The sequence below is a fragment of the Hyperolius riggenbachi genome, chromosome 2 (assembly GCF_040937935.1).
Source record: "Hyperolius riggenbachi isolate aHypRig1 chromosome 2, aHypRig1.pri, whole genome shotgun sequence".
Classification (NCBI taxonomy): domain Eukaryota; kingdom Metazoa; phylum Chordata; class Amphibia; order Anura; family Hyperoliidae; genus Hyperolius; species Hyperolius riggenbachi.
Genome location: NC_090647.1, coordinates 63,660,742 through 63,687,353, shown reverse-complemented (window position 1 = coordinate 63,687,353; position 26,612 = coordinate 63,660,742). Strand labels below are relative to the sequence as shown.

The following is a 26,612-nucleotide window of genomic DNA, read 5'->3' as shown; positions in this document are numbered from 1 at the left end:
ATATTCAACCTGTCCGATACCCCGCCAGAACAATGGGAAGAAACGAGCGGCTGATTAGCAGCGCCCGCGGGGACGAGCGGGAATCGATCCGCGCGCATGCACGGACGAGTGGTGACGCGCCGGCATCGAGCCGCTGGCTCGATACCGGCACACTATCTGCTAGATAGTATGCCGTGTAGGCCCAGCATTAGACTCTCTGAGGGACAGTAGAGTGACAAAACAATATACTCTGTTTCGCTGATGTCGGTGCTATATAAATAATAATAATAATAATAATAAAAATAATAATAAATGCAGGGATGAGCAGATACTACGCCAGTGCGAATTTATGCATCGTAGCTCGTATCTACGCATCGTAGTTCGGAGATGAAGTTTCAAAACTACGCTTTTCCGCGTGCGATTGTATGCTTACAAATTCAAGCATTGGAAAGGGGATGTACGCATAGAAGAGTTCCCAGTATAAGCATTTAAAAAGAGGAATTAATGCGTACAATTTTCTGCATAAGGGCATACGCATCTGCATACACTACTCTTCGCACTGTGCGTAATTGCGTATTTTACCGCGTAGTCTACGAAATGCATACGAAGCAGTTATTTTAATTTCAAAGCCGTCGTTTGGCGAAGCGTAATTGCGTAAAACTACGCGTAGTTCCAGCGTAACGAAGTTGACTGACTATGACTATCCCTGAATAAATGATGGGGGTTGGGTAACTATGAGCTAATGCAAGGGGGCCCTGCCAACATTTTTTGGTTCAGGGTCGGTGACAGGGCTTTGCAGGGAACCGGCCAACTTCTAGGTTCCAGTTCTAGCCTAGAATCAAGGCCACCATCAGAATCCATAAACATTTTGTCGGACCTATTCAGGTATGCTTTAGGTTTTAACATAATCCTCTTATATAAGATACAGTTTTGGGCCCTCCATTGCAGCTCTCTTATAGGATCATAATGGCAGTGGGGGCGTAATAAGTGGGAAAGCTAGAGCTGTGAGAGGGACCATAGCCTTTCCTTCCTCCAATAAAAGAGTCCATCTTTCAGATCAGGTAGTTTTGTGGCTACACGTATTATGGGTGTGAGGATTATGATGGTCAGACTTGTTTTATGACCCTTGTAAGATGGGCCCCAGGCTGTGGGGGTCACCATGGGTAGGCAAGGGATAGGGTGTAAACATTAAAGGACCCTATCATTTGTAGTTATGCCCCTGGAAGGAAGCCCCGGTAGAGATGCTTGGAGATTTCTGGAGCTGTCTTAGTAAATTAGGCTCTCTGTGTAATGGAGACCTTTTTGGCGAAGGAAGTGTCAGGTTTTATTCTAAATGCATCACATAAAAACACCTCTCCTTTCGAGGCCTTTAGATGGTGCTACAGGAAGCTTGGCTGGCATGCAGTGAGCAGCAATATAAATGTCACATTCAAGAGAACTCTCTGGGGAATGGAATCATTTAGAGGCAATCAGGATTCACCAGAAGTCTCTGGACTCAGTTACACATGTACAGAGCCGAGAAGACAACCCCGTGGCTTACCTGAATAAGACGGGACTCTGATTTGAGAGCTGGCTGTCCCGTCTCCCCCTTCACTAACAGCTCGCACTTCTATGATATAAAATCCGGAGTCCGGGAGCAGAACCACTGCCGATGTTGTCTGCGTTTGGATGACTTGGCTGTTGGTGTGACCTTCTTGTCTCAACATGACCTGCAGATTAAGAAATAGAAAAATAGCTTGTTATGTCTTAATACAAAGGTAGAAGAACAGCAGATTGGAGATTTAAACAGAGGCCAGGGATGTGTGACCTTTCACAGACACACTATAAGCTCAAATCTAAAAAAAGAGAGAAAAAATACCAAGCACATCATGCGGAGAGCGGCGATTCTATTGTCTCCAGGCTTGAAGCCTGCCTCGTAGCGAGAAATCCACATCTCGGCCCCGGTGGATGAACACAGCCCAATTATCCGTCTCTAATACCTGGTTATAAATACTGAGTCCCAGTCCTAGGCAAAGCACTTCTCAATAATGCTGCTAAGAACTGATAATGTCAGCAGATTGCATGTCTTCAAAAACCCTGTCTAATAAATCCGAATAATAGCTGGTGTATTCAGCCATAGACATTATAGTACAGTGGAGGCAACTAAGGGCAGTGGTGCTTAAAGGCAAAGTAAATAAAATGATTCCCACCAGTCAAACTCAGCTTCCGTAGTATATTTATTCTTTCGTGGGTAAAATGATAACAAATCTGAAAGATTTTCAACAACCAATACAGACCAAATCTAAATCAAATGCAGCTTAAAGGGGTTCTGTGTGGGGTTCCTGAGGAGAAAAACTGCCACTTACCTGGGGCTTCTATCAGCCCCCTGCAGTGGTAATGTCCCACGACGTCCTGCTCCCATCCGCTGTTTCCCGCAGCCGGCACCGGGCTATTATTCGGCTGTCACACAGACGAATAATGCGCGTTGCCGTGCCTCCGCTCGCATCATTTGAGGCTTACTGCGCCGGCGCAGTACAACGGAGCCTTGTACTGCGCTTGCGCAGTAAGCTTCCGATGACGCAGGCGGAAGCGAGCGGGTGCGTGGCCACTGTAGCGCAGCCGCAGTTCGATCCCATGCCGCTTAGACCGGGGCCGGCGGCGGAGAACAGCAGATGGGAGGAGGACGGCGTGGGACATTACCACAGAACGGGGCTGATAGAAGCCCAAGGTAAGGGTCTGTTTTTCTCCTCAGAAACCCCTAACAGAACCCCTTTAATTAGCACCTAAATAGCACCTGCCCTATCATTGTCATGCTATAGGTTTGTACCGTACACACGTGCAACTTAATAAATGACCAACATGACGAACCACATGCACAACCAGTACATACACGCGCTAACCAACTAAACAACCAACTCATTTAAATACTGTCTGTGCGCAACATATCCGCATTCAAAAAACAACAACAAGTCGTTCAAATGACTTGTACACACATGGCCAACTTGCATGATAGATGGTCAGTTGATCCTCTTATCGGTTGCTCCTCTGGTCATTTGCCACGTGTACACAAGCCCAACCTATCATCCAACAGACAAGTTTGGACAATAGTTGGGCTGAAAAGTGGCTTGTGTGTACGAGCCTTATGACAACATTCGTTGTTAAAGGGAACCTGAAGTGAGAGCATTGCAAAGGCTGCCATCTTCATCCTCGTATAAAACAATTTGTATGCAGCAAGAAGAGAAGATATCCGGGCACCAACCGTTGCATGGCAATCACTGTCTCTGAGGAAGCAACTTGTGTTGCGAAACGGCTGTTAGGCCATTGTTTTTTGGCATGTATCTGTTGGTGATGAGGATGAAATAAAAGTGGTGGATTGCCATGCAACTGTTGGTGCCCGGATATCTTCTCTTCTTGCTGCATACAAATTGACTCTAGTCTGGAGGCACAGAAGGTATCCATCCAACCCCCATCAGGTCTTCCGGCTTAGCATCTAGTGCCGATCCAGTGGTTCTCTCCTCCTTTCTAGGAATCTTATAAAACAATATCGGTTGCCTGACTCATGTGCTGATGCTTTGCCTCTAATACTATAAGTCCCTGGCCCAGAATGAGCATGCAGTGCAGATGCTGTGACTATGGTGTGGCTCCCCGGCTCCATGCTTGTTGCAGGTTTCTGACTCAAATACAACTAAAGTCAAAGGCTCAGCATGATAGCCTGGCAAATGGGATCGTTTGTAAGTTAATGAAGATGGCAGCTCCTGTCTCCTTTCACTTCAGGTAATTTAATAGACAGGGTTTTTGTTTTAGATTGTTGGCACCAAAGTTCTTGCCTTTTCGTCTACCATATTTGAAAAAAGCAGTAGGTTATTGTACCGTGTTAGCCATCAGTAAAAGCAAGAAGTTTTAAATCACGATGATACCATTTATTGGCTAACTAAGCTTGGCTAACTAAAAATGAATAAAAATAAGCAAGCTTTCGGCCTTGCAGACTTCGTCGGGCTTACATCCTGTTAGTTTGCAGGCTGGTGGTACAGACAGCTATATACTTGCAACATCAAAATGGAAAACAGATATTTTTTAAAAAAATCTGTTTTCCCTTTTGATGCTGCATGTATATAGCTGTCTGTACCACCAGCCTGCAAACTAACAGGATGTAAGCCCAACGCAGGCTGCAAGGCCGAAAGCTTGCTTATTCTTATTCATTTTTAGTTAGTGTGAGAAAACGCGGAAAAGCCGCCGCGTGTGCTCAGAACAAGGCGGTTGATTCCGCATCCAACGCGGCGGTTTGCACGTGTGGGCCTACATCTGCCAGTATGGCTAAACGCGGAGAAACTGCCGCATGCTCTGATAGAGGTGCGGCTGGTTCCGCGTCCAGCGCGGCGGGTGATACACAACACATGTCTGGTGTGGCTGGGACTGATAGTCCACACAGGTTCAGAAGGACGCGCACACGCGAGCTGAGAGGCAGACCTTTTATGACAACCAGAAGGGAGTCAGCTGACCAAGCCGGTCAGCTGACGATTCAACCAGTTCCCATTGGTCCAGTACTTAGGGGAGGCGCTGGAGAGCGCTGTGCTATATATATTGGGTGCTGGTCATTCACTGGTTGTCTGCCATTGCGATCACTACGTGGAAGCACTCAGACCTTATTGTCAGATTCTGTGTTATCATTCTGTTATACTTCAGACTAGTTCCAGGGTGTTGATGATCAAGGACCTCACACTCAAGATTAGGGACTTGTGTTACCATTCTGTTATATGTCAGACTAGTTCCAGGGTGTTGATGATCACGGACCTCACACCCAAGACTAGGGACTTGTGTTACCATTCTGTTATACTTCAGACTAGTTCCAGGGTGTTGATGATCAAGGACCTCACACCCAAGATTAGGGACTTGTGTTACCATTCTGTTATACTTCAGACTAGTTCCAGGGTGTTGATGATCAAGGACCTCACACCCAAGATTAGGGACTTGTGTTACCATTCTGTTATACTTCAGACTAGTTCCAGGGTGTTGATGATCAAGGACCTCACACCCAAGATTAGGGACTTGTGTTACCATTCTGTTATACTTCAGACTAGTTCCAGGGTGTTGATGATCAAGGACCTCACACCCAAGATTAGGGACTTGTGTTACCATTCTGTTATATGTCAGACTACTTCCAGGGTGTTGATGATCACGGAGCTCACACCCAAGACTAGGCATTGTTTATTATCTGTTATGACTTACTGCTTTCTTGACCACTCTTCTGTTCACTGATTCGGTACTTCGCTACATCTGATACTCTGTTGCCAAACCCTGCTTGCCTTAGGATTACCGAATCAGCCTCCTGTCTTTGTACTTTGTATGTCCGTGTGTTACCGACCTGGCTTGCCCGACCTTGAGAACTATCTCCTCAGTTAAGAGATAGTTCACAGATCAGTCAGTGACATCTTCCATTGGTGTCACTCACGCTCTGGTCCTTTCCTCTCCCAGTCTGACTCCTCCCTGCGAGAGATTCTCAGGCTGCTGAAAGGTACCCATCCTCTAGCAGTATTCCTTACTGCCTTTGTACCTGTCCTCCTGATATTGTTCTCAAAGTATTACTGTTGCACCAAACACTCATATTATTCAGGTGTCCAGAGGTTAGTAATATATCTGATTATCGGTGATACTGCAGATCATCAATAATCAGGTATATATCTGTATTCTTGGTGATACTGCAGATCACCAATAATCAGACCCTCTCTGTGTTACACCGATCATTACAGTTAGCCAATAAATGGTATCATCCAGATTTAAAACTTCTTGCTTATATTTGAAAAAAATGATCAATTTGGCCATGTTCTCCAAAGCAGTCACACTACATTGCCTTTTTTTGTATATTCATTGGTTATATGACCAGTTCCTGCTAAAGAAGCTTGGGCTCTTGATGTTCGATCACAACATGCTTGCTAACACTTCCTGTTTATGGCTCCAAATAGGTATGAATGCACAGATTTTACAGATTTGCGACTTTAACATCTGAATTTAACAATTTTGAGTTCAAAGTTGGAATCCACAGATTGTGCAATTAACACATTTTTTTTTACATAAATAGTGAAAAATACAACCAAAATACAAACATTCTTTCCGAAAATACCAAAATTCTAACCCATTTTAACCTATTATGAACATATTTTCACAAATTTAAAGTAACATAATAGATTTTAAGTGCGTGCAGAAATATATTGGCAATAACTTACAATTGTGTAATTTTGCTATGCAAATTCATTGCAATTAGCGAAATTCTGAATTTATTTGAAATTCCATGCAAAATTTAGGAATTTTGGCAATTTTGACCATTTCTAGCTTCACAGTTCAAAGTAAGCCAAAAAACCCACAAGAATAACATAAAAAACAGTGCATTCTTAAAGTGAGGCCCGGTTTTCACAAATTTTTTTGTGTTGGGGATACGATTCTCCTGCCCCATCCCACCGCAACGCAAATGACAAACGTATGACCCTGACTGTGGCAGAGTGCGCTGACAGGGTCATAGCACCGCCCCCTCCTTACACCTCTCAGTGACATTTTTCCTCTTGGGCAGGAAGAACACCACTGGGATTCCGAAGTGTTTCCGTCGATCCTCGCATGCCCACCACACCACGCTCCATCGTTTACACATAGTACATCGCCCATAGACTTCAATTGCCCCAAGCACCGTGCCTTAAGCACAGTGCTTGCGGTAACACGCTGTTGACCTTGCATTAGATCTGATACTTCTGGGCCTAGGCATGGTCGGAATTGCCAATTTCTCTGAAATTTCACCTTCCCGCCAATGCAAATTTCCACTGACGGTATTTACCAGTATTCCGCGGATTTCCGTTTTCCGCAGAAAATTCTGCCTACCGTACTACAAATCCTCATTCTCTGATTGGCTTATTCATCCTGAGTCTTCCGATTGGCTTAAAATTACTGACTATTAGTATGGCGGATTTATGTGGAAATATCCGCTACCGCTTACCGCAATACAAATCCTCATCCTCTGATTCATGGCTGATTCATCCCAAGTCTTCTGATTGGCTTAAAATTACCAACTATTGGTTCAGCGGATTGCCATGAAAATTTCCGCTACCACTTACCGCAATACAAATCCTCGTACTCTGATTGGCTGATTCATCCAAAGTCTTTTGATTGGCTTAAAATTACAGATTATTGGTATAGCGGAAATCTCTGCGATTTCCGATGAATTCCGCATTTTGATGTGGAAATGTGATTTCCGATCGGAAATGCGGAAATTTCCGTTCCGTTCCGCGGAATCAGAATGAGTATCCCTAATTCCGGCGCAGCAGAAAGACACGCAATAATTGTGAAAATCTCCATAAACTTTCATTGCTTTTGCGGCCCCTTGCGGTAAGGATCACTACCCCAAACATTTAAAAATTTAAAATACATATAAACACATACAAATAAGAAGTATGTTTTTCCCAGAGTAACATGAGATAAGAATTACTTTTCTCCTACGTTGCTGTCACATACAGTATTTAAGTAAACAGACAGATCTGACAGGTTTTGGACTAGTCCATCTCCTAATTGGGGATTCTCAGTTATTTATGTAATCTTTACAAAAACACTAAGAACACTTGGAAAGGGTCTGTATATGGGTGCTGACCAGCCTCCCTACTCATTGGCACACTGCTCTGGCAGTTGGACTAAGCAACTGCCATCAACGAATTGCTGTTGAAAATAAAAAAATACCTGAGAATCCCACATGAGGAGATGGATTAGTCCAAAACCTGTAAGTTCTGTAAGATTTGTACTACCTATTGTAAGTGACAGCAGCATAGGAGAAAAATAATTTACAGCACATTTTACTCTGGGAGAAATGTACATCTTATTTTTGTGTTTTCATGTATTTTACATTTTAGGTTTTTTTTGTGGTAGTGGTCCTTTAAAATTACCTCCAAGAGGTAGAGGTAAAAAATAACAAAAAGCTATAATGTAATTTCTTCTGTCTTCTATCCTCAGTTGGGTCTGCACAATGAACAGCGGTCAGGGGGGTGATGAACAGAGCAGATTACAATCTCGTGTATACAGCAGTTAACAAGCATTGCTCAGAGATAGGCGAAACAAAGCCCGACTGGCAGAAAACAAATCTCTGACCTTGTATCCCATGACATCCGACTCATTGGCTAATGATCTGACTGCTTCCCAGCCCAAGGACACATGGGAGCCGTTCCGCATCCACTTGACAATGCTCGGAGCCTGGCTGGGAGCTAGACAGGAACAAAAAATAAAAGAGAACAAAAAAATACATAACGTGCCTTTTATATACAAATGAAATGTAAATACGTATTGCTCTCCATGTCCGGGACTGGCTCGCTATGTGCGGGAGCTGCCGGCACAGCTGGAGGCTGATAAAGCACGCCTGCCTCTGCCGGAGTCACGTTAATAGCGGCTCTACTCCGCTGAACCCGTACTTAGCTTGCAAAGCGAATTCCTTTTATCTCTCCTCTGTGTCACCGATGCTTAGCCCTATTTTCTAGGAATAAAATATCAATATGTTCTGAACGCAGCAAGCGCAGTCACAATTTTTACAGGTCAATATATACTGTGGGGCATCTAGTTAACACTGCAAAGGACATTCATAAACTAGGCACGGCGAGCTGAAGCAGCGCATTTCATCTGATCCGGGGGAAAGAGAACACAATATAATACAATATATATACATAGTATATTCCTGTTTGCAGATGTTAAAGCAGGAGCGTAGCAATAGGGGTTGCAGAGGTAGCCACCGCATCAGGGCCCTTGGGCCAGAGGGGCCCCGAAGGGCCCTCCCTCAACTACATTATTAGCTTTCTATTGGTCCTGTGCTGATAATAATCACTTCTATAGATACTTTGAATAAAGGTAATTATTAACAAACTGTTCCCCATCCCCTTCTTGCACCTCAGACACTGTAGTTGCCATTGGCAGGTTTTGGTGCGCCGTATCAATTGTTATGTATAGAGTGCTTGGGGGGCCCTATTGTAAAACTTGCATTGGGGCCCACAACTCCTTAGCTACGCCACTGTGTTAAAGAATAACTCTAGGCGCAAATGTGTTGTAATGCTATATAAACTAAGATTGTATATCCGCTCACTATTTAAACTGTCAAAGAAATTAAAGTAACAGATTGCCCAGCAAGCTTATGGTGAACCTGAAGTTATAGGAGTGTGTAAGGGGCTAAAAAGGACCAAAAAAATCCCTCTTTCTTACAGATTCTCTTTAAAGCCCAATTTAAAGTACTTTTAACATTTAGGCCTGGAACACACTTGCAGCGCTTTTCTCAGCACTTGTGATTTGTAAAACTTTTGCTAATGTAATGCTATGGGGGATTTTTTTTTTAAATCCCATCACATTACATTAACCAGAGCTTTTCAAATCACAAGCGCTTAGAAAAGCACTGCTAGTGGGTCGCAGACCTTACTCTCAATCCTCCCCTATCTGTATTTTTATGGGTGTATTAGGTTGTTTATATTTTTTAACCTCCCTGGCGGTAAGCCCGAGCTGAGCTCGGGCTATGCCTCGCAGGAGGATTTCTCAGGCCCTGCTGGGCCGATTTGCACACTGTTTTTTTTGCAACGCAGCTAGCACTTTACTAGCTGCGTGTGCACTCTGATCGCCGCCGCTCCGTGCCGATTAGCCGCCGCCACTCGCCGCGCTGGGCCCCCCCCAGACCCCGTGCGCTGCCTGGCCAATCAGTGCCAGGCAGCACTGAGGGGTAGATCGGGACTCCCAATGATGTCACGACGTCGATGACGTCGGTGACGTCATGCCGCCCGTCGCCATGGCGACGGGGGAAGCCCTCCAGGAAATCTGATTAGAGATCGCCGTAGGCGATCGAAGAGGGCGGGGGGATGCCGCTGCACAGCGGCTATCATGTAGCGAGCCCTGGGCTCGCTACATGATTTAAAAAAAAAAAAAAAAAAAACTACTCTGCTACCCCCTGGCGGTTTTTAATAGACCGCCAGGGAGGTTAATAATAAAGCATCTTTCCTTTATTGATGTATTTAGCCACTCCCCTGAGTCATGCTGCCAAGGCAAGGTAGCAGGTGCAGTGCTAGTCATGCTGGGAGCTGATTAGCATCTCTCTCTCAGCAGGACTTTACAGAAAGGAAAAGGAGGAAGGTTTCAATGTGAGATACACAGGACTCATTTAGCACAGCCTTGGACAGCTCACAGTGGTATTCCCTAGAGCCCCCGCTCATGGATCTTTCTAACCTATATGGGGCACCTACCTTTCTAACCTATAATGGGGAGCAACTATATGGGCTATCTATAGTGGGGGGATCTATAGCTGGCTACCTACACTGCGGACACCTATACCTGTCTCCACATTGGGGGTGCATTTTACGCCCTTGCCCTGAGGGCAATTTAGCCTAGAAACTGCTAATATTTGGCTCCACCCACATCATGTGTTGGCCACGCCCAATTTTTGCTGGAGGTATGGCTATCCATTTTTCCACTTCTTTCATGGATGGGGGGCCTCAACTTATGGACTGCTTGGAGCCACCAAAACCTTAACTGCACCCCTGGATATTTTACTACCACTAAACCCAATCCTACTCTTGCACAGAACCCTCCCCCTTCCTGACGCCTAACCCTAAAACTTCCCTTCCTGATTCCTAACCGTAAACTCCCCCTTTCTGACGCTTAACCCTAAAAACCCCCTTCCTAGCCTTATAATTTTTCAAAATGATACATTTCAAAACAATAGTTTTCAAAAACAAAAAAATTGTAAATGACAAGAAAAAAAACAAAGACTATAATGTTCTAATTTTCAAAAACAAAAAAATTCAGATACACGTCCCATTAGCCGCAGAGGCCCAAATTTCCTAACCCTAAAGGTGGCCACACACCATACACTTTTTTAAATATCTGTTCAATTTAATAATTGCAATCAATTTTTCTGATTGATTTTAACATTTTAAAAATATGACCAATGTACCACGCACCAATGTTAAATTTTTCCCCAATTATGATAAAAATTATTGGAAACTGACAAAATTGTAGGGTGTGTATATTAATAAATTGACAATCTAACACACACCATACAATCTGTAGAAAGATTGAAGAAAAATATCTGGCATTACGGATCGATAAAAATCAAAGAAAACGGGAAATCCGATCGGATTTTTCAGTCAAATGAAAAAAAAAGCTTTCAATTCTTTCGGGAGATCTGATCCTTTTTATCGAATTGCCGTAAAATCGGATAATTTTATTGTATCGTGTGTCCTTAAGGCCCTGTTTATGCTTAATCAGTTGGTACACGTTTTTTTCCTTCTCTATAGCAGTGCATTGTGAAAAAGATTTCAATTAAAACGCGTTAAAGGGAACCAGAGATAAAAAAAATCCTCCTCTGCCCGCAGCTACGAGAACCGACTCCGCGCTGTTCCGTCAGTCGGAGCCAGTCTAAGCGTAGCAGAAGTGCGCTCTTTGCATATCTCTGCAGCAGTGTATGGAGAGATACGTAGAGGGCGCACTTCTCCTGCGTAGCTGGCTCCGATGACGTCAGTGACGGGAGCCGGTTCTCGTAGATGCGGGCAGCAGTGGACGGCGGCGTGGGATCAATCAGCGCGTATGGGGCTGGAGGAAGCCCCAGGTATGTATAACAGCTTTTTCATTTTTTCAGCAATGGTACATCTCTGGTTCCCTTTAAGTGTGAAAGGTGCGATAGGAAAACATGGGCATTACTTTGAAAATCAGTTGTCCTTTCAGTTATAACTGAGAGCAACTGATCAAGTGTAAACGGGGCCTTACTCCTTCCTGATGCCTAGCCCTTAAACTCACCCTTTCCTGAAGCCTAACTTTAAAAACCCCCTTCATGACGTCTAACCCTAGAACTTCTCTTCCTGACACCTAACCCTCAAACCCCCTTCCTGAGGCCTAACCCTAAAACCTACCTTCCTGACCCCTAAGCTTAAAGAGACACTGAAGCGAACTAATTTTCCCCATTTTACCTTACAATTTGCTTCAGTGCTCTCAAGCCAAGTAATCCTCCGTGTCCCCGCCGCAAAACAAGCGCTGCAGAGCCCCCAAATCCCTGGGGGGAAATCTGGCAGGCATTTCCTGGAAGGGGCAGAGCTTTCAGCTTCAGCTCTGCCCCTCTTGACGTCAATCGCGGTTGATCACCGCCTCTCCCCACCACTCTCACTCTTCCTTCATAGAGAGGGGCGGGAGAGGCGGCATTCCATGTGGCGAATGACGTCAGGAGGGGCAGAGCTACAGCTGTGAGCTCTGCCCCTCAGCGCAGCAAAATCCACGACCAAGTTGGTCGTGGATATTTGCGGATGGATGTGGGGGCTCTGCAGCGCTCATTTAGCGGCGGGGACGCAGCGGATTACTTGAGAGCACTGAAGAGACTTATAAGGTAAAATGGGGAAAATAAGTTCACTTCAGTGTCTCTTTAAAACCCTCCTTCCTGATTCCTAATCCTAAAACCCCCCTTACTGACACCTAACCCTAACCCCCCCCTTACTGATGCCTAATCCTAAAACCCCCCTACCACTCGCCTAACCCTAAAACCTCCTTTCTTGACACTAAACCCTCCTTCCTGACACCAAACTCTAAAACCCCCCTTCATGACACCTAACCCTAAACCCCCTCTTCCTGACACCTAACCCTAAAACCCCCCTTCCTGATGCCTATTCCTAAACCCCCCCTACCACTCGCCTAACCCTAAAAGCTCCCTTCTTGACACTAAACCCTAAAACCACCCTTCCTGACACCTAATCCTATCCCCCCGTTTCTGATGTTTAACCTTAAAACCCTCCTTTCCTAACCGTATCATTTTTAAAATGATAAATTTCAAAACAATACATTTTCAAAAATGAAAACAAATTGTATATAATAAAGACAAAGCATTTCAAAATCTATAATGTTCTAATTTTCAAAAACAAAACATTTTGGTTAGATGGGTCTGATGCCCATTATTTATCGGGTGCCCAAATTTCTGCTGTGGGCACCCAATAGCCGATATTGACATTAGCGCCCATGGGGCGCCTAAATCGTCCAACAGCTGCAGGCCCCCAAATTTCCTGCTTCCAAGTGAAGGTGTGGGCAGGGCCGGTTTTAGCAACAATGGGGCCCCAGGGTAAAACAAACCTGGGGGGCCCACCAACAGATACCCCGGAACAAAAATCAGCATTAAGGGACCTTTTTTGCAGCTGGTATAGTCAGGGCGTGAAGCCCCAATCAGTCGGAGGCGGAGCTCCACATTCTGGCTATCCCAGCCTGCATGGGGGACAAGGGGTTAAAAAGTCTCAGGAGGGGGGACCCCACATCATTTTTTAAACAAATTTCCCACACTTCCCAACCCCCCCCCCAACCCCCCCTGGCCAAAGCGCTGTGGCTGCGTACGGACTCCCTGGAAACCCCATCAGGAAATGTATTGCTCTTTCTTTTGATGCATGTAAAATTACACTACCGTTAGGTTTGCTACTAATAGTGACATTTACTGCATTTAAAAGTATACTTTTTTCCTTTGAAACTTTGAAATCGATTTTCTCAAAAACTATAAGGTCTTTTTGAAAAATGTTTTTTTCCTCTTATTCCCAATGATCTCCTTAACATATCCTGCAAATTTGGGGTTTCTAGCATTTAAGGTGGATTTGCTATTAAGCGTTAAAGTCAGCGGGTTTTTAAATGTGTTTTTTTTTTCCTTTGAAACTTTAAAATTGATTTTCTCAAAAACTATAAGGTCTTTTTGATTTTTTTTCCTCTTGTAGCCACTGGGGGCCCCTATAGGCTCTGGGGCCCTGGGGCAATGGCCTCCTTTGCCTCTATGGTAGCGCCAGCCCTGGGTGTGGGCTACCTTGTTATCTGGTTGAACTTGATGGAAGTACATCTTTTTACAACCCAAATAACTATGTAACTAGGTGAAGGAACCTTTCATCTTGTGATCGTTGAGAAGATACTACTGGATGTCCATCTGAGCCCTATACATGAGAACAACATCCTGAACATCATGCGGAGGAGTAAAACCCACAGACCACAGCGAGAGGAATAACAGGCTACTTACGTGCTTTCTTGGTGCTCCCACGTACGGCCGAGCTGGGGGGCCCATAGCCGGCTTTGTTATGTGCTTTCACCGTGATGTGATATAACGTGTTTCCTTCTAGCTCTGTCAGGATGATGGAAGACTCATTTCTAACGGTTACCACTTTTTCCGCGGCTTCTTCTTGCTCCATATCTTTCCAGTAACTAACCTGCCAACGGTGACCACACACAAGATTAATTTTGGCAGCCATGAAGATTTCACTTTATTTCTTTATTGGTTGTTTAAGGGACCCGTCCTCCACGCGGTGGGGATGGGGAGGCTGTCAAAAAATTAACTGGATGTTTTAAAACAGCAGGATTTATAGCCCGAGTTGAAAGTGGACCTGAACTCTTGCACAGGACAGAAGGAAAACATAGAGACATGCACCCTGTATGTACTTAGAGAGTTTAGCCTGTCTAATTCCCTTTCATCTGTGACTCATCACAAGTTGCAATTTGATCCCTCAGCTGTGTCAGATGGCTGCCTCAGAGAAGCAGCTAATTTGTAAACACAGGATGTTAAAGCTATGTCTGCTTCCATGAAAGCAGGAAGTAGACACACTGCAGACTTATTGCAGGATTTGTATCAGCTGTAGCTGTAACAAAGAAATGTTTTTCTTTAAAGTGAGTCTGAGGCAAACTTACAAGAAAATAAACAAAAAAAAATCTGACACTCACCTAAATAGAGGGAAGGCTCTGGGGCCTATATAGTGCTTTCCTTTTCCTCTCCTGGTCCCCTGGTTCCTCCGCATGCTCCTCCGTTTAAGTCTCCCACTGCTAGAGGGGCTTCAGAAGTCTTCAGGAGCCCAAGTGCTCCTGAAGACAAGCTACGTATGTGAGTGTGCGCAATAGAGCGTACTCGCGCATGCGCAGTATGGAGCAGCCCGTCTTTGAGCACTCGGGCTCCCTGAAGACCTCCAAAGTCTACTGCAGCGGGAGAGAGAAGGCCCTCTGACCCATCGGTCAGAGACTGCTAATGGGGGAGCCAGGGGTGGAATGCAGGGACCAGGAGAGGAATGTGAAGGCTTTATAGGACCCAGAGCCTTCCCTCTCCTTAGGTGAGTATCTCATTTTTTATGGTAGGTTGGCTTCAGATTCCCTTTAAAGGTTATTATGCTGTTGCTTATCTTTTGGAGCAGAGAGGATGTTATGAGTTCAGGTCCACTTTTACACCCGAATTTTATTAGGCCTAGCTGTCTTGGCCGTACATGTCAGTGCGCTACTCACATGTTTGATAAGCCAAGGCACAGGTGTAGGATTGCATCGTTTGACTGTCTGTGCGAAACAGTGAAAGACGAGTACTGATAGCGAGTTTTAAAAATAAAACTTGTGAATGTCGCTGAGATATTAAAGTAAACCTGTCTTAAGCTACACATGCCGGCTGCTGTTGAAGACATTCTGCAGAGAGGTGATTAGAAGCTGCTCTGCTTATAGCTAGTGTATTATTATCTATTGAATTTATATAGTGCACCGACATATTACATATTATCCAGTGCCGGACATTAAATAAGGTTACAGACAATGATAACAGGGGTGAACGACAACACAATACAGGTAATACGCAATAAGGTTCACAATGCCAGATCATACACTGGAGTAGAAGTCCCAGTAGCATAAGTTCATATTATTCTGAATGCATACATGAAATGAAGGCACCTGAAAAAAAGGGCGCACGGGATCGCCACTAGTAGAATATCGCTACAATTAGCGATATCCTACTGACGGATTCCATAGCAAAATATCGGTAATATTTACCAATACTTTACTATAGCTAAACTGAGCCCTACTCTCACACAGAGCCCTCCCCGGTGGTGCCTAACCCTAACACCCCCTGGTGGTGCCTAACACTAAGACACCCCCCATTGCCTAACCCTAAGATCCCTCTCCTGGTGGTGCCTAACCTTAAGACCTCCCTGGTGGTGCCTAACCCTAAGAACTCTCCCCAGTGGAGCCTAACCCTAAGACCCCTCCCCAATGGTGCCTAACCCTAAGACCCCTCCCCGGTGGTGCCTAACCCTAAGACCTCCTTGGTGGTGCCTAACCCTAAGAACTCTCCCCAGTGGAGCCTAACCCTAAGACCCCTCCCCGATGGTGCCTAGCCCCAAGACCTCCCTGGTGGTACCTAACCCTAAGACCCCTCCCCAGTGGTGCATAACCCTAAGACCTCCCTAGTGGTGCCTAACCCTAAGACCCCTCCCCGGTGGTGCCTAACCCTAAGACCTCCCTAGTGGTGCCTAACCCTAAGACCCCTCCCCAGTGGTACCTAACCCTAAGACCCTTCTCCGGTGGAGCCTAATCCTAGGACTCCTCCCCAGTGGTGCCTAACCCTAAGACCTCCCTGGTGGTGCCTAACCCTAAGACCCCTCCCCAGTGGTGCCAAACCCTAAGACCCCTCCCCAGTGGTGCCTAACTCTAAGACCCCCCTGGTGGTGGCTAACACTAAGATCCCCCCCCGAGCCTAACCCTAAGACCCCTCCCCTGGTGGTGCCGAAAACTAAGGACCCCCCCCAGTACCTAACCCTAAGACCCCTCTGGTGGTGCCTAAACCTAACCCTCCATACCTAACCCTACTCCCTCTTCTTACCCTTCACCCCCCTCTAAGGTAAAGCCACGATACTGCAGCTTAAAAAATAATTTTTGGGCACTGGTAGGCGCCCAATTAGCGGCAATCATTCAACATTTCCGCATCCTGCTGCCCAAAATTAGCTTCTTAGTGGCAAACTAAAAAATTGCGACAAGAAGGGTAAATTTCAGCGCCAGTAGGCGCCTGATAGAGGTCCCGGGGCCCCAGGCTGGCTTGTGCACCATTGTTTTTAATTTTATTGTAGATTCCCATGAAGTTTAGTTAGGAGGGGGGCGGATGAAATGGAATATCCTGCATGCTGGTGCCCCCTGCTGGTCATATAGCCATTGTCTATATGCAACTGAAGCCCTCTCCAACGATTAGCTGACCTGCTCAGCTTCTGCTTGATTAATCACTGCAGACTAGGTGTAACAGGTGTGTGCACTTCTTATTGGCTTATAAGCAGCCTGCAGGCTTTATAAAGCAGCAGAGGACTGTTTGGGAGTGAGTATTTCCCTTTGTGTGTTTGGTAAGCCTGATAGAGGTCGTCTCCATGTGCCCAAATTTCCCGTATCTGCCGCTAATCACGGCTTTTATCATAGGTACCAATGCAACATCCTTTCTCCCATAAGGGCTCCTGCACCCTTTTTTCCTGATTCGATTCAGGGTATGTTACACAAGGAGGGAGGGCCCTGCCAAAGAGGAGTCATGGAGACAGAACGGAGGGAGGAGTAGAACAGTCTGGCTGCTGCATTCATGATGGGTTGCAGGAGTCGTGAATCAGTTCAGAGGGAGGCCTGACAGGAGGGTGTTGCAGTAGTCCAGGCGGGGTGATGATGAGGGGATGGACGAGGTCAAAACCCACAGAGCCATGTTAATCCATGTCATGCACTGATGAGGATCCACCAATCCGAACAGTCTGTATGCATGTTGGATTAGTTTGGCTCTGTAATATTACCAAACTCAGGGACAACAAAGAGATGATTTGCATATTCAGCAGTGATGCTTTGTGGGACACCTCATATGCTCACTCCAACCTGAATAATCGCAAATACCTTCTGTTTTAGGAAGGCAAACTTTTGTTTTGCATTGATAACAACTCAAGTTCATATGGGTATGTGTTTATCTCATTGTGTCAAATGTCACTTCAGGTTAATTTTAAAGCAGTTTTCCTTCTGTCCTGTGCAAGAGTTCAGGTCCACTTAAAGAGTAACTGTCAGGCTGCAAAAGCTAATTTAAACCTCTATTCTCCTGTGTTAAACAGTTTAGAAGGAAGCCAAAAAGGCAATACTGAAGTTAAAAATATCTCTTACTTTGATGTTTGCTGAACAGCAAGCCTCTGTATTCCCAAGCTCCTAAGGAGGCCGGCAGGACGCATAACAGATACTGCAAAGCATTCTGGGGCTGCTTCTTCTCCCCAGTGCACTCCCTTGGTCCTCCCCTTTATTTCCCTATCCCGCCCTAAGGCTGCTTTCACAGTGAGAAGTTACAGGCTCATGTTACAGCAGCTTGTAACGCAGCCCAACTCACAGCACTGAAAAATCAATGTGCTGTTCACAGGGCACATGGAACATGTTAGAGTTAGAGTATACTGCATGAGTCCGGTATTGTTCCTAGCCACATGGCTAATTAATATTCACTGGACAGTAGTGTTGTCCGGATCATGAACCATTAGAATCTTTGATCCTGATCTTTTTTGTGAGTCGAATCATCAGGAAGCAAGATAAGGGAGGATATTACATCACAATTGGCTTCATACAAGACAGTCAAACATGGAACCTGCCATGAGCTGTCAGGAGCATCAATCTCTGCAAATACTATATAAAGATTCTGTGAAATCCAAACGTGGACAGTGAAATGCATATGTAATGTAAGTACAGCCAATCTTTAGCTACTGATATATGTGTTTTTTTTCTCTGAGACTCTATACCTAACAGCTCCTCTTTAAGCAAAGTAAGTTAATTCATAAAGTAGTTTTTGTAAATCACACCCCCTCAGAACACCCCCAGACTAAACCTAGTTAGGTAGTAAAAATATATTTTCGTTGTGATTTTAAACAGCTGAGGATTTTTAACAGCTGATGAATTTTAGATGTGCCCTTTTTTTTAACAGTATCTTATAAATACTTTTTAGATATATCTATGCAGTGAGGGGCGAGAAACGGAGTTAGGAAAAAAAATAAATGGCAACCCATCTGCACACTTCAACCAGTGCTGCTGACGCAGAGCGCAGAGGTGATGCTCTGTAACGAGCCCTTCACCCATCTCACTATCCAAATAGTGAAAGAGCGACGTCAACGTGATGGATCCAATCTGACAGAACACCTCAGGAAAAACCGTGGCAGGCTGATGTTTTACTGAAAGCATAAGCAAGGCAGCCATGGAGGGAGAGTCTCTTTCAGCTGCTCAAACTAGGACAGGTGTCTGTCACATTCAGTTTAGGAAGCAGTCTGACAATGTCAAAATGACCTTTGCTGAGGAAACAGGGATAAATAGGGTGATGGATGTTCCCAGAATGCTCCATAAAACCCCAGCACTGACTTCTGTTCAGTACAGCTGATAATGGGAAGATGTCTATGCAGAATGACCCAGCACAGTGGCATCGTGGTCAGCACTCTCACCTTGCAGCGCTGAGTTCTTGGTTCAAATCCAAACCAGGGCCTAATCTGCGCAGAATTTGTATGTTCTTCCCATCTCTGTGTGTAGGTTTCCTCTGGGCACTCCAGTTTCCTCACACATGCCCAAAACATACAGAAATGCAGGCCCAGATTTATGTCACAGGAGCCTATAGGCACAGATGTCCTGGCACCATAGACTTTGCTCTCCATAAAACTACAAACCACAAATGTGCTGGCTGTCCCACTTATCCCTTACTTCTCTTGCCTGTCATAGGGAAGTAAGCATCTGCTACAGGTGCGCCTTAGTATTAGGGAAATGTTATTGTACGTTGAATAAGGAAGGCACGTGAGCCCCCTTTCTATCATCAAGCGCCTGTAGGCACGTGCCTACAGTGCCTTATAGTAAACCTGGATAAGTTAATTGGCCCTAGACCAAATGCGTACCTCCCATCTTTTTGAGATAAGAAAGAGGGACACTTTAAGACACACCCCTGTCATACTTCTAACCACGCCCCCACCACACCCCTCGCCATGCATAGCACAAAGAATTCAGACCCAAAAGATGTAGTTTTATCATTCAAACTAGTATTGGTCATTTCAATTATAATTCATTTTTCTTCATTTAAAAATAGGAAATATGTCTGTTTAATTAATGGGAATAAAGTTTAGAGTCAGAGGAACACATTTTTCCAATAGAAAAATACTTATACTGTATTAACACAAATCTATACATCAGTTCTGAAAGAGGGACAAATGAGAAAGAAAGAGGGACAGAGGGACTGGGTTCCCAAAGAGGGAAGAGTTGGGAGCTATGCAAATATTCTGGTAGGGATTAGACTGTGAGCTCCTCTGAGGGACAGTTAGCAGTGCAAGCTAATCGTACCGCCTGGGTCCCACAGGGGTTGTCTCAGCCGTGCTTTGGAATGGCCGGCGATTCCAAAAGTGCTAGGCTAATGAAAGTCGATGGAAGCGATCTCCCAGAAGCGATTGTGTTTTCCCTAAACTGCGATTGCGCTTCAGTGCAAAGTATAGGATTGCTGAACAATCTGTTTTTAATTGCTCGTACAAAGAGATTTTGCAGTAATTTTACTACCCAGAAAACCGCAAATAGCAAACACTGTACAAATTGCTAGCATTAAAATAAAAAAAAAGCTTCAAAAGTGCCCAAAATTGATACAGAGAACGCTGCAAAGCGTTCAGCGATTGTGATTGCGATTTCTAGTGGGCCCTTGTGCTTATGTTGTAATAATCACACGGGGGAATTGGAGTTTTCAAAACTAATTTATACATTACTAAACATATTTCATGAAAATTAACACTTGCATTTAAGTGTGAAAATGGATCTGATCACCAGTCGATTGGATCCGTTTTCACTCCGTTTCCATAACCCCCAGACCCCCACCTCCAAAATGGATTTTTATATTTAGAACTGTTCATTTCTTCAGTAGCCCCCAATGCAGCACATTTCCGATTTGCTGTGCTCAGCGGTCTGGAAAAATTGGTGCAGCAGGAAACTTGGATCCATTTGAATGGACAGATGTGAATGGATCAATAGGTTATCATTGGATCCGTCCGTTCATATCCATTACGATCCGTTCCCTTCCGATCTGAACGGTCTGGGTTTTTTTACTCTAATAAGAACCGTGCCTTAAGCTGTCTACACTCTGGGTAGGCCTGCAGCCAGTGACACAGCAATAGGAGATGCAAAGGTAGCGACTAGGGATGACCAAAAAGATGGAAATATTTCTGAGTTTATGCAAACTTATGTAATATTTATGCAAATATATGCAGCTTGAAAATGGACCAATCAATATAAACCTGGGTGGGACTTGATTGGTCCATTTTCAAGCTGCATTATTTGCATAAAAATGTACATATATTTACATAAACTGAGAATATTTATATTATTATATCCTTCAAGGTGTACCCGAACAACAAGCCGTGGTTCACTAACAAGCTACGACAACTGCGGAGTCGCAAGGAAGCGGCACATAAGTCCGGCAACCAGGAGGACTACAGAAGAGTGAGGAATGACCTCAATCGGGAGCTGAGAGTTGCCAAAAAGGAGTACGCTGCGAAAATGGAACAAAACCTGAGATCTATGGACTCAAGGGTTGTATGGAAGGGGCTGAAGGCCGCCACTAACTATAAACCCCAACCCCAACATGCAGCACCTAGCCTGAAACTCACCGAAGATCTGAGCAGATTCTACTGCAGGTTCGAGAACCAGGAAGCACAGAATGGGCGTCTGGAATCACCCAACCCCTCTCCATGCCCTGCAGACAACAGCCCGAGTCCACACTCCCCTTTGGTGGTAAGGGAGGCCGACGTCCTGCGCCTTCTATCAACGCTAAACGTCAGGAAAGCCTCCGGCCCGGACGGCGTACCTCCAGCCTGCTTGAAAACTGGCTGTCGGCAACTGGCCCCCATCCTCTCTGATATCTTCTCCAAGTCACTGAAGGAAGGCAAGGTTCCCACATGCTTCAAGAGGTCTACCATCATACCTGTCCCTAAAAAGCAGGGGGTCTAAGACCTTAACAACTTTAGGCCCATGGCCCTGACGTCCGTCATTATGAAAACCCTAGAGCGGGCGGTCCTAGCCTACCTCAAGCTCTACACTTCGCCCCTCCTAGACCCCTACCAGTTCACCTACAGGGCAAACAGGTCCACCGATGACGCAATTAATATCTGCATGGAGCTCATCAATGACCATCTCGATAGGCCAAACGCGTATGTCAGGATACTACTCCTCGACTTCAGCTCGGTTTTTAACACCATCTGTCCATGCATTCTACAGGAGGACCTTGCCGCACTTGGTGTTCACTCAAGCCTACGACTTTGGATCACAGACTTTCTCACCAACAGGTCCCAAGTCGTCAGGCTGAGCGACATCTGCTCCAAAGCAGTGACAACAAACACAGATGCCCCTCAGGGCTGTGTGCTGTCTCCACTACGGTTCTCCCTCTACACGAACAACTGCAGATCGGAGACGGACTCTGTCAAGGTCATCAAGTTCGCCGATGACACCACCATTGTCGGCCTTGTCACTAAGGATAACGTCCAGGAGTACTGTCAGCAGGTGGAGAGAATCTGCAACTGGTGCAAGGAGAACAGGCTGGTGCTTAACACTGCTAAAACTGTCGAGCTAATCATTGACTTCAGGAGGTCGGCCCCCACCCCTCCCCCAATCTATATTGATGGCACTGAGGTAGCTAGAGTGCCCTGTGCCCGTCTTCTGGGCACTACTATCTCCAGTGATCTCAGTTGGAAGCCCAATATCACTGCCATCCAACGGAAAGCCCAGCAAAGACTCTACTTCCTCCGACAGCTAAGGAAGGTCGGCATGACCCGAGAAATTCTGACCAGCTTCTACTCTGCCACCACTGAGTCGATCCTCTGCTCTTCCATCCTGGTCTGGTACGCTGGAGCCACCGCCAGTGACAAGTTTAAACTACAGAGGGTCATTAGGTCAGCGGAGAGGATCATTGGGTGCCCCCTCCCCTCACTTGCACTACTGTACAACAAAAGACTGAAATCCAGGGCACTGAGGATCGCAAATGACCCCTCACACCCAGGCCACCGATACTTCAGCTTGCTTCCGCTAGGCCAGAGACTTCGAGCCATCCCCACAACGACTGGTAGACACAGGAACTCTTTTTTCCCATCAGTGGTCAGCTACTTAAACTCCCTCCACATACTTCCATCGGTGCAAGCCCTAACGAACGGTGGAACAAGCCGGGCCACGGCCGAACAGTCGACCGAACCACCCAGCCCACAAAATTAACCGATGGTCATCTCGGGGTCAATTAATGGACTGGAATGTTAAATAATGTAATGTAATGCAGATTGCTTCTGCTGTTGCTGAAATCGATCCATTTCTCTATTATATGTCCCTTTTATATGTCTTCTCCCGAGTCCCGAGTTATATGTATGTGCCAAAAATAATTCCGGGCATGACCAATCATGCTTGGCGAAATAAACGATTCTGATTCTGATTCTGAATATTTGCATCTCTTTGATTAGCCCTAGTAGCGACTGCACCTGGACCAGAGGGGCCCATCAAGGGCCCTCCTTCAGCTGCTGTATTTCCTCTTCATTTGTTCTATGCTGGTAACATCACCTTTATGTGTGCTTTGAATAGAGGTAATCATTAGCAAACTATCCTCCTCCTCCTGCTTACAACTCTCTGTCACTGCAGCTGTTTTGGCAGATTTTGGTGCTCTATATCCATATCAATTGCTTTAGAGAGGCCAAGTGTAAACCTTGCACTGGGGCATCTAGCCACTTAGCTACATCACTGAGTGTTGCCTAAATTTTTATATCACGTTTGATGTACGGTAGTTTGTCAGGCCCACTTCTACCCTGACCTATTCCCTAGGGACAGAAATCATCAAGGCTGGATTTAAACTTGTTCTGACCCTAGGCCACCTTTCCTGAGGCTCCCCTTCCATGTGTGGCACCCCCCTTCTAACCCTTGTGCTGCCCGCTCATCCAGTTCTAACCTTCATGTACATCAGCCCCCCTTCAGTTACATCCAAATCCCTTTGGCAGCAGCTCCCTATTTCACTCTCTTGTTCCTTATTTACAACCTTTGTATTCCATTTGCAGCCTCTTCTTCCATATGCAGCAATCCCTCTTCCATGTCCAGCTGCCCCTTGGCCAGCTACCGCCTAAGACCAGGGCCTTTGTGGCCTTTCCAGAAATACGGCCCTGGACAGCATAACGTGCATCGTGTGGCCGCGGAGGTCTGTCTTCACGACTGCCGCACGCGGCATTGCCCTATGGTCATTCACGTTTAACAGGATATCTGCTTGAGCGCTAATGAACTTACTCTATTATATTATTCAGCAGCAGAGCGGGTTGTAGTCTAAAGTGAGTCTTCTGCTGTAGAATGAAAACTTTACACCTTTTTTGCCCAGGTTCCTGACATATCACTGTTGGTGACTAAGTGACCTGATTAGAGCACCAGCGGTACTGCGCAGTGTGCCCCGTGGTGTTTCCCGTGACGCCAGACGCCGCTTGACATTAGCAGATAGAGGACGATCCCAGCCTTTAAAATGACGCCTGTCATAGCCGGTCATTTACACATGGATAATCTGACTGGAAGGCAAGCCAGAGAAAAATGAAACAAAATAAATCAGAAACCCGTTAAAATGGGTACAAGCTGTCACTCCTTGTCATTCATACAAGCCAAAAATAATTACAATACAATGCTATCTTTAACAGCAATGACTTAAAGGGAAAAAAAACATCGTGCATTTCTGGGAGGTAATTATACGGTACCCTCCTGTATCTCTGACTTCCTCCTATGCTGCTCGTTTAATTGGCCTTAGCCCAAATTAGCCCTGCAGCGGGTTGGCTTGTATGAGTGTGGTAATGTTATTAGACTGTAAGCTACTTCAGGAAGAGCGCGTGCTGCTGCTAATGTCTGACTCCGGGCAAGTCGCTGGCAGCGGCGGTGTGCTGTGCGTGACCAATTATGACAATTTTGTCTATATTATCTTATTTGCTATAGCAGATTCCATAATTCCTGTACAATTATGAATAAACTTTTTTGTTTTATGCCAACCTTTATGGGTGTATAAAGTATTTTAGGTTTGGATGGTGTTAGTTGCATTGAGTAGGTAACAGCTATCCTATTCCTATAATGTTTATGAATGTTGATTTTAACAGATACATTTTAGCTTTCCAAATATATTACAGTATCTACAGGGGTGTGACTACATTAGGTCAGGCCCCTTAGCAGAGATCTGTCCGTCGGGCCTCAAAGTACAGACCACCACTCCACACAAACCATGTATTTAGCTGGGTATTAGGAAAATCCGCCTCATGCAGATTTTGGACAAATCAGGCACCACCATAGAATGTAATTGAAAACATCGGCAAGCCGGCGCCACAAGGGAAATTCAGGTGCCAGGTGGGGCACGATAATTAACGTTATTGCGAGTCTTTTCTCTGTTGTTAAGACATCCGGTAAAAATCATTTTTTGCCCTGTTCTTTATTCTCGTTTTTTGCACCACCAGGGGGTTCTTAGGGTTAGGCAATACCGGGAGGGGGGGTTTAGTTTTAGGCACCCCCGGGAGAAGGGTTCTTAGAGTTAGGCACCACCAGAGGGGTCTTAGGGCTAGGCACCACTTTGGGGGCGGGTTTAGGGTTAGGCATCTCCAGGGGGTTAGGAACCACTGGGGGTGTGGTGTTTTAGGATTAGGCAACACTAGGGGAGTCTTAGAGTTAGGCACCACCAGGGAGGTCTTGTGCTTACATGGTGTGTTTCTGCGGCTGAATCGAGCCATTAGATGGTGCGATTGATAATTTCCGATGTGTTCGATCACCCGTCGGATCGATTTCGCGCTCAATACCGTGGGTGGGACAATGGGAAAAATTAGCAGAAGATAAGAGAAGCGCCCGCGGGGACGGGGGAATCGATCCAGGCGCACGTGGGGACGAGCGGGGACGACTGCGGGAGTCGATCCGGCGGCATAATCAAGCCGCAGAAATGCACCATGTATGCCCAGCATTAGGGTTAGGCAGCACCAGGGGGGATCTTAGGGTTAGGCGCCACCAGTGGGGGATAAGGATAAGCACCAGCAGGAGGGATTAGGGTTAGACACCACCAGGGGGGTCTTAGGGTTCAGGCACTACCAGTGGGGGTTAAGGATAAGCACCACGGGGGGGGGGGGGGGTCGGTTACGGTTATGCACCTCCAGGGGGGTTAGTCATGGGTAGTGGAGGGTTCTGTGTGAGGTTTAGCTATAGTAATATAACAATTACCGGTATTTTACTAATGAAAATAAACACTTTAAACAGTAGATTATCTGTAAATGTACTGATATTCTACTATCGGCATTGCTCTTGCACCCGATTTTCCATGGCACCCAAAATTCACGTACACATTTAGCTGACCTCTAGGGATGCTCGGAAAATTCCGCGGAATTATAAATTCCGTGATTCCGGCCGGAATTAGGTTAATTCCGATTCCGGTAGTCAATCGGAATTCCTATAACTCTCAAACGGAATTCCGCGGAAATTTTATAATTCCGACGGAATTTTCCGGAATAGCACAAAAATCTCTCTCTCTCTCTCTCTCTCCTCTCTCTCTCTCTCTCTCTCTTCTCTCTCTCTCTCTCTCTCTCTCTCTCTCTCTCTCTCTCTCTCTCTCTCTCTCTCTCTCTCTCTCACTCTCTCTCTCTCTCTCTCTCTCTCTCTCCTCCATCCATCCATCCATCCATCCATCCATCCATCTCATGCAGTAGGGAATTGCAGATTTTCAAAACAGCTTATATACCATAGCTGGGATTTGAACCCAGAACCTAGTGTGTAGTAGGTATGTGTCTTAACCTCTAGACCATGACCCCACACTACATGTTAAAGCTGGCAGTAGCATAAACCATACTTCCATTATGATCAATTCGATAGAAAAAGTAGCATGATTAAGGATT

The 26,612-nt window shown here is 45.6% G+C and overlaps 1 protein-coding gene across 2 annotated transcripts in view; it reads right to left on the bottom strand.

Moving 5' to 3' along the window:
- CNTN5 (contactin 5) overlaps positions 1-26,612 on the bottom strand; it is a 1,437,092-nt gene that overhangs the window by 2,874 nt on the left and 1,407,606 nt on the right. For both annotated transcript variants that reach the window (XM_068266844.1, XM_068266845.1), the window contains exons 23-25: positions 13,976-14,162; positions 8,077-8,189; positions 1,520-1,688 (exon numbers count right to left, since the gene is read on the bottom strand). In XM_068266844.1, coding sequence (XP_068122945.1) covers positions 1,520-1,688; positions 8,077-8,189; positions 13,976-14,162 — 469 coding nt within the window. The remainder of the gene's footprint in view (positions 1-1,519; positions 1,689-8,076; positions 8,190-13,975; positions 14,163-26,612) is intronic.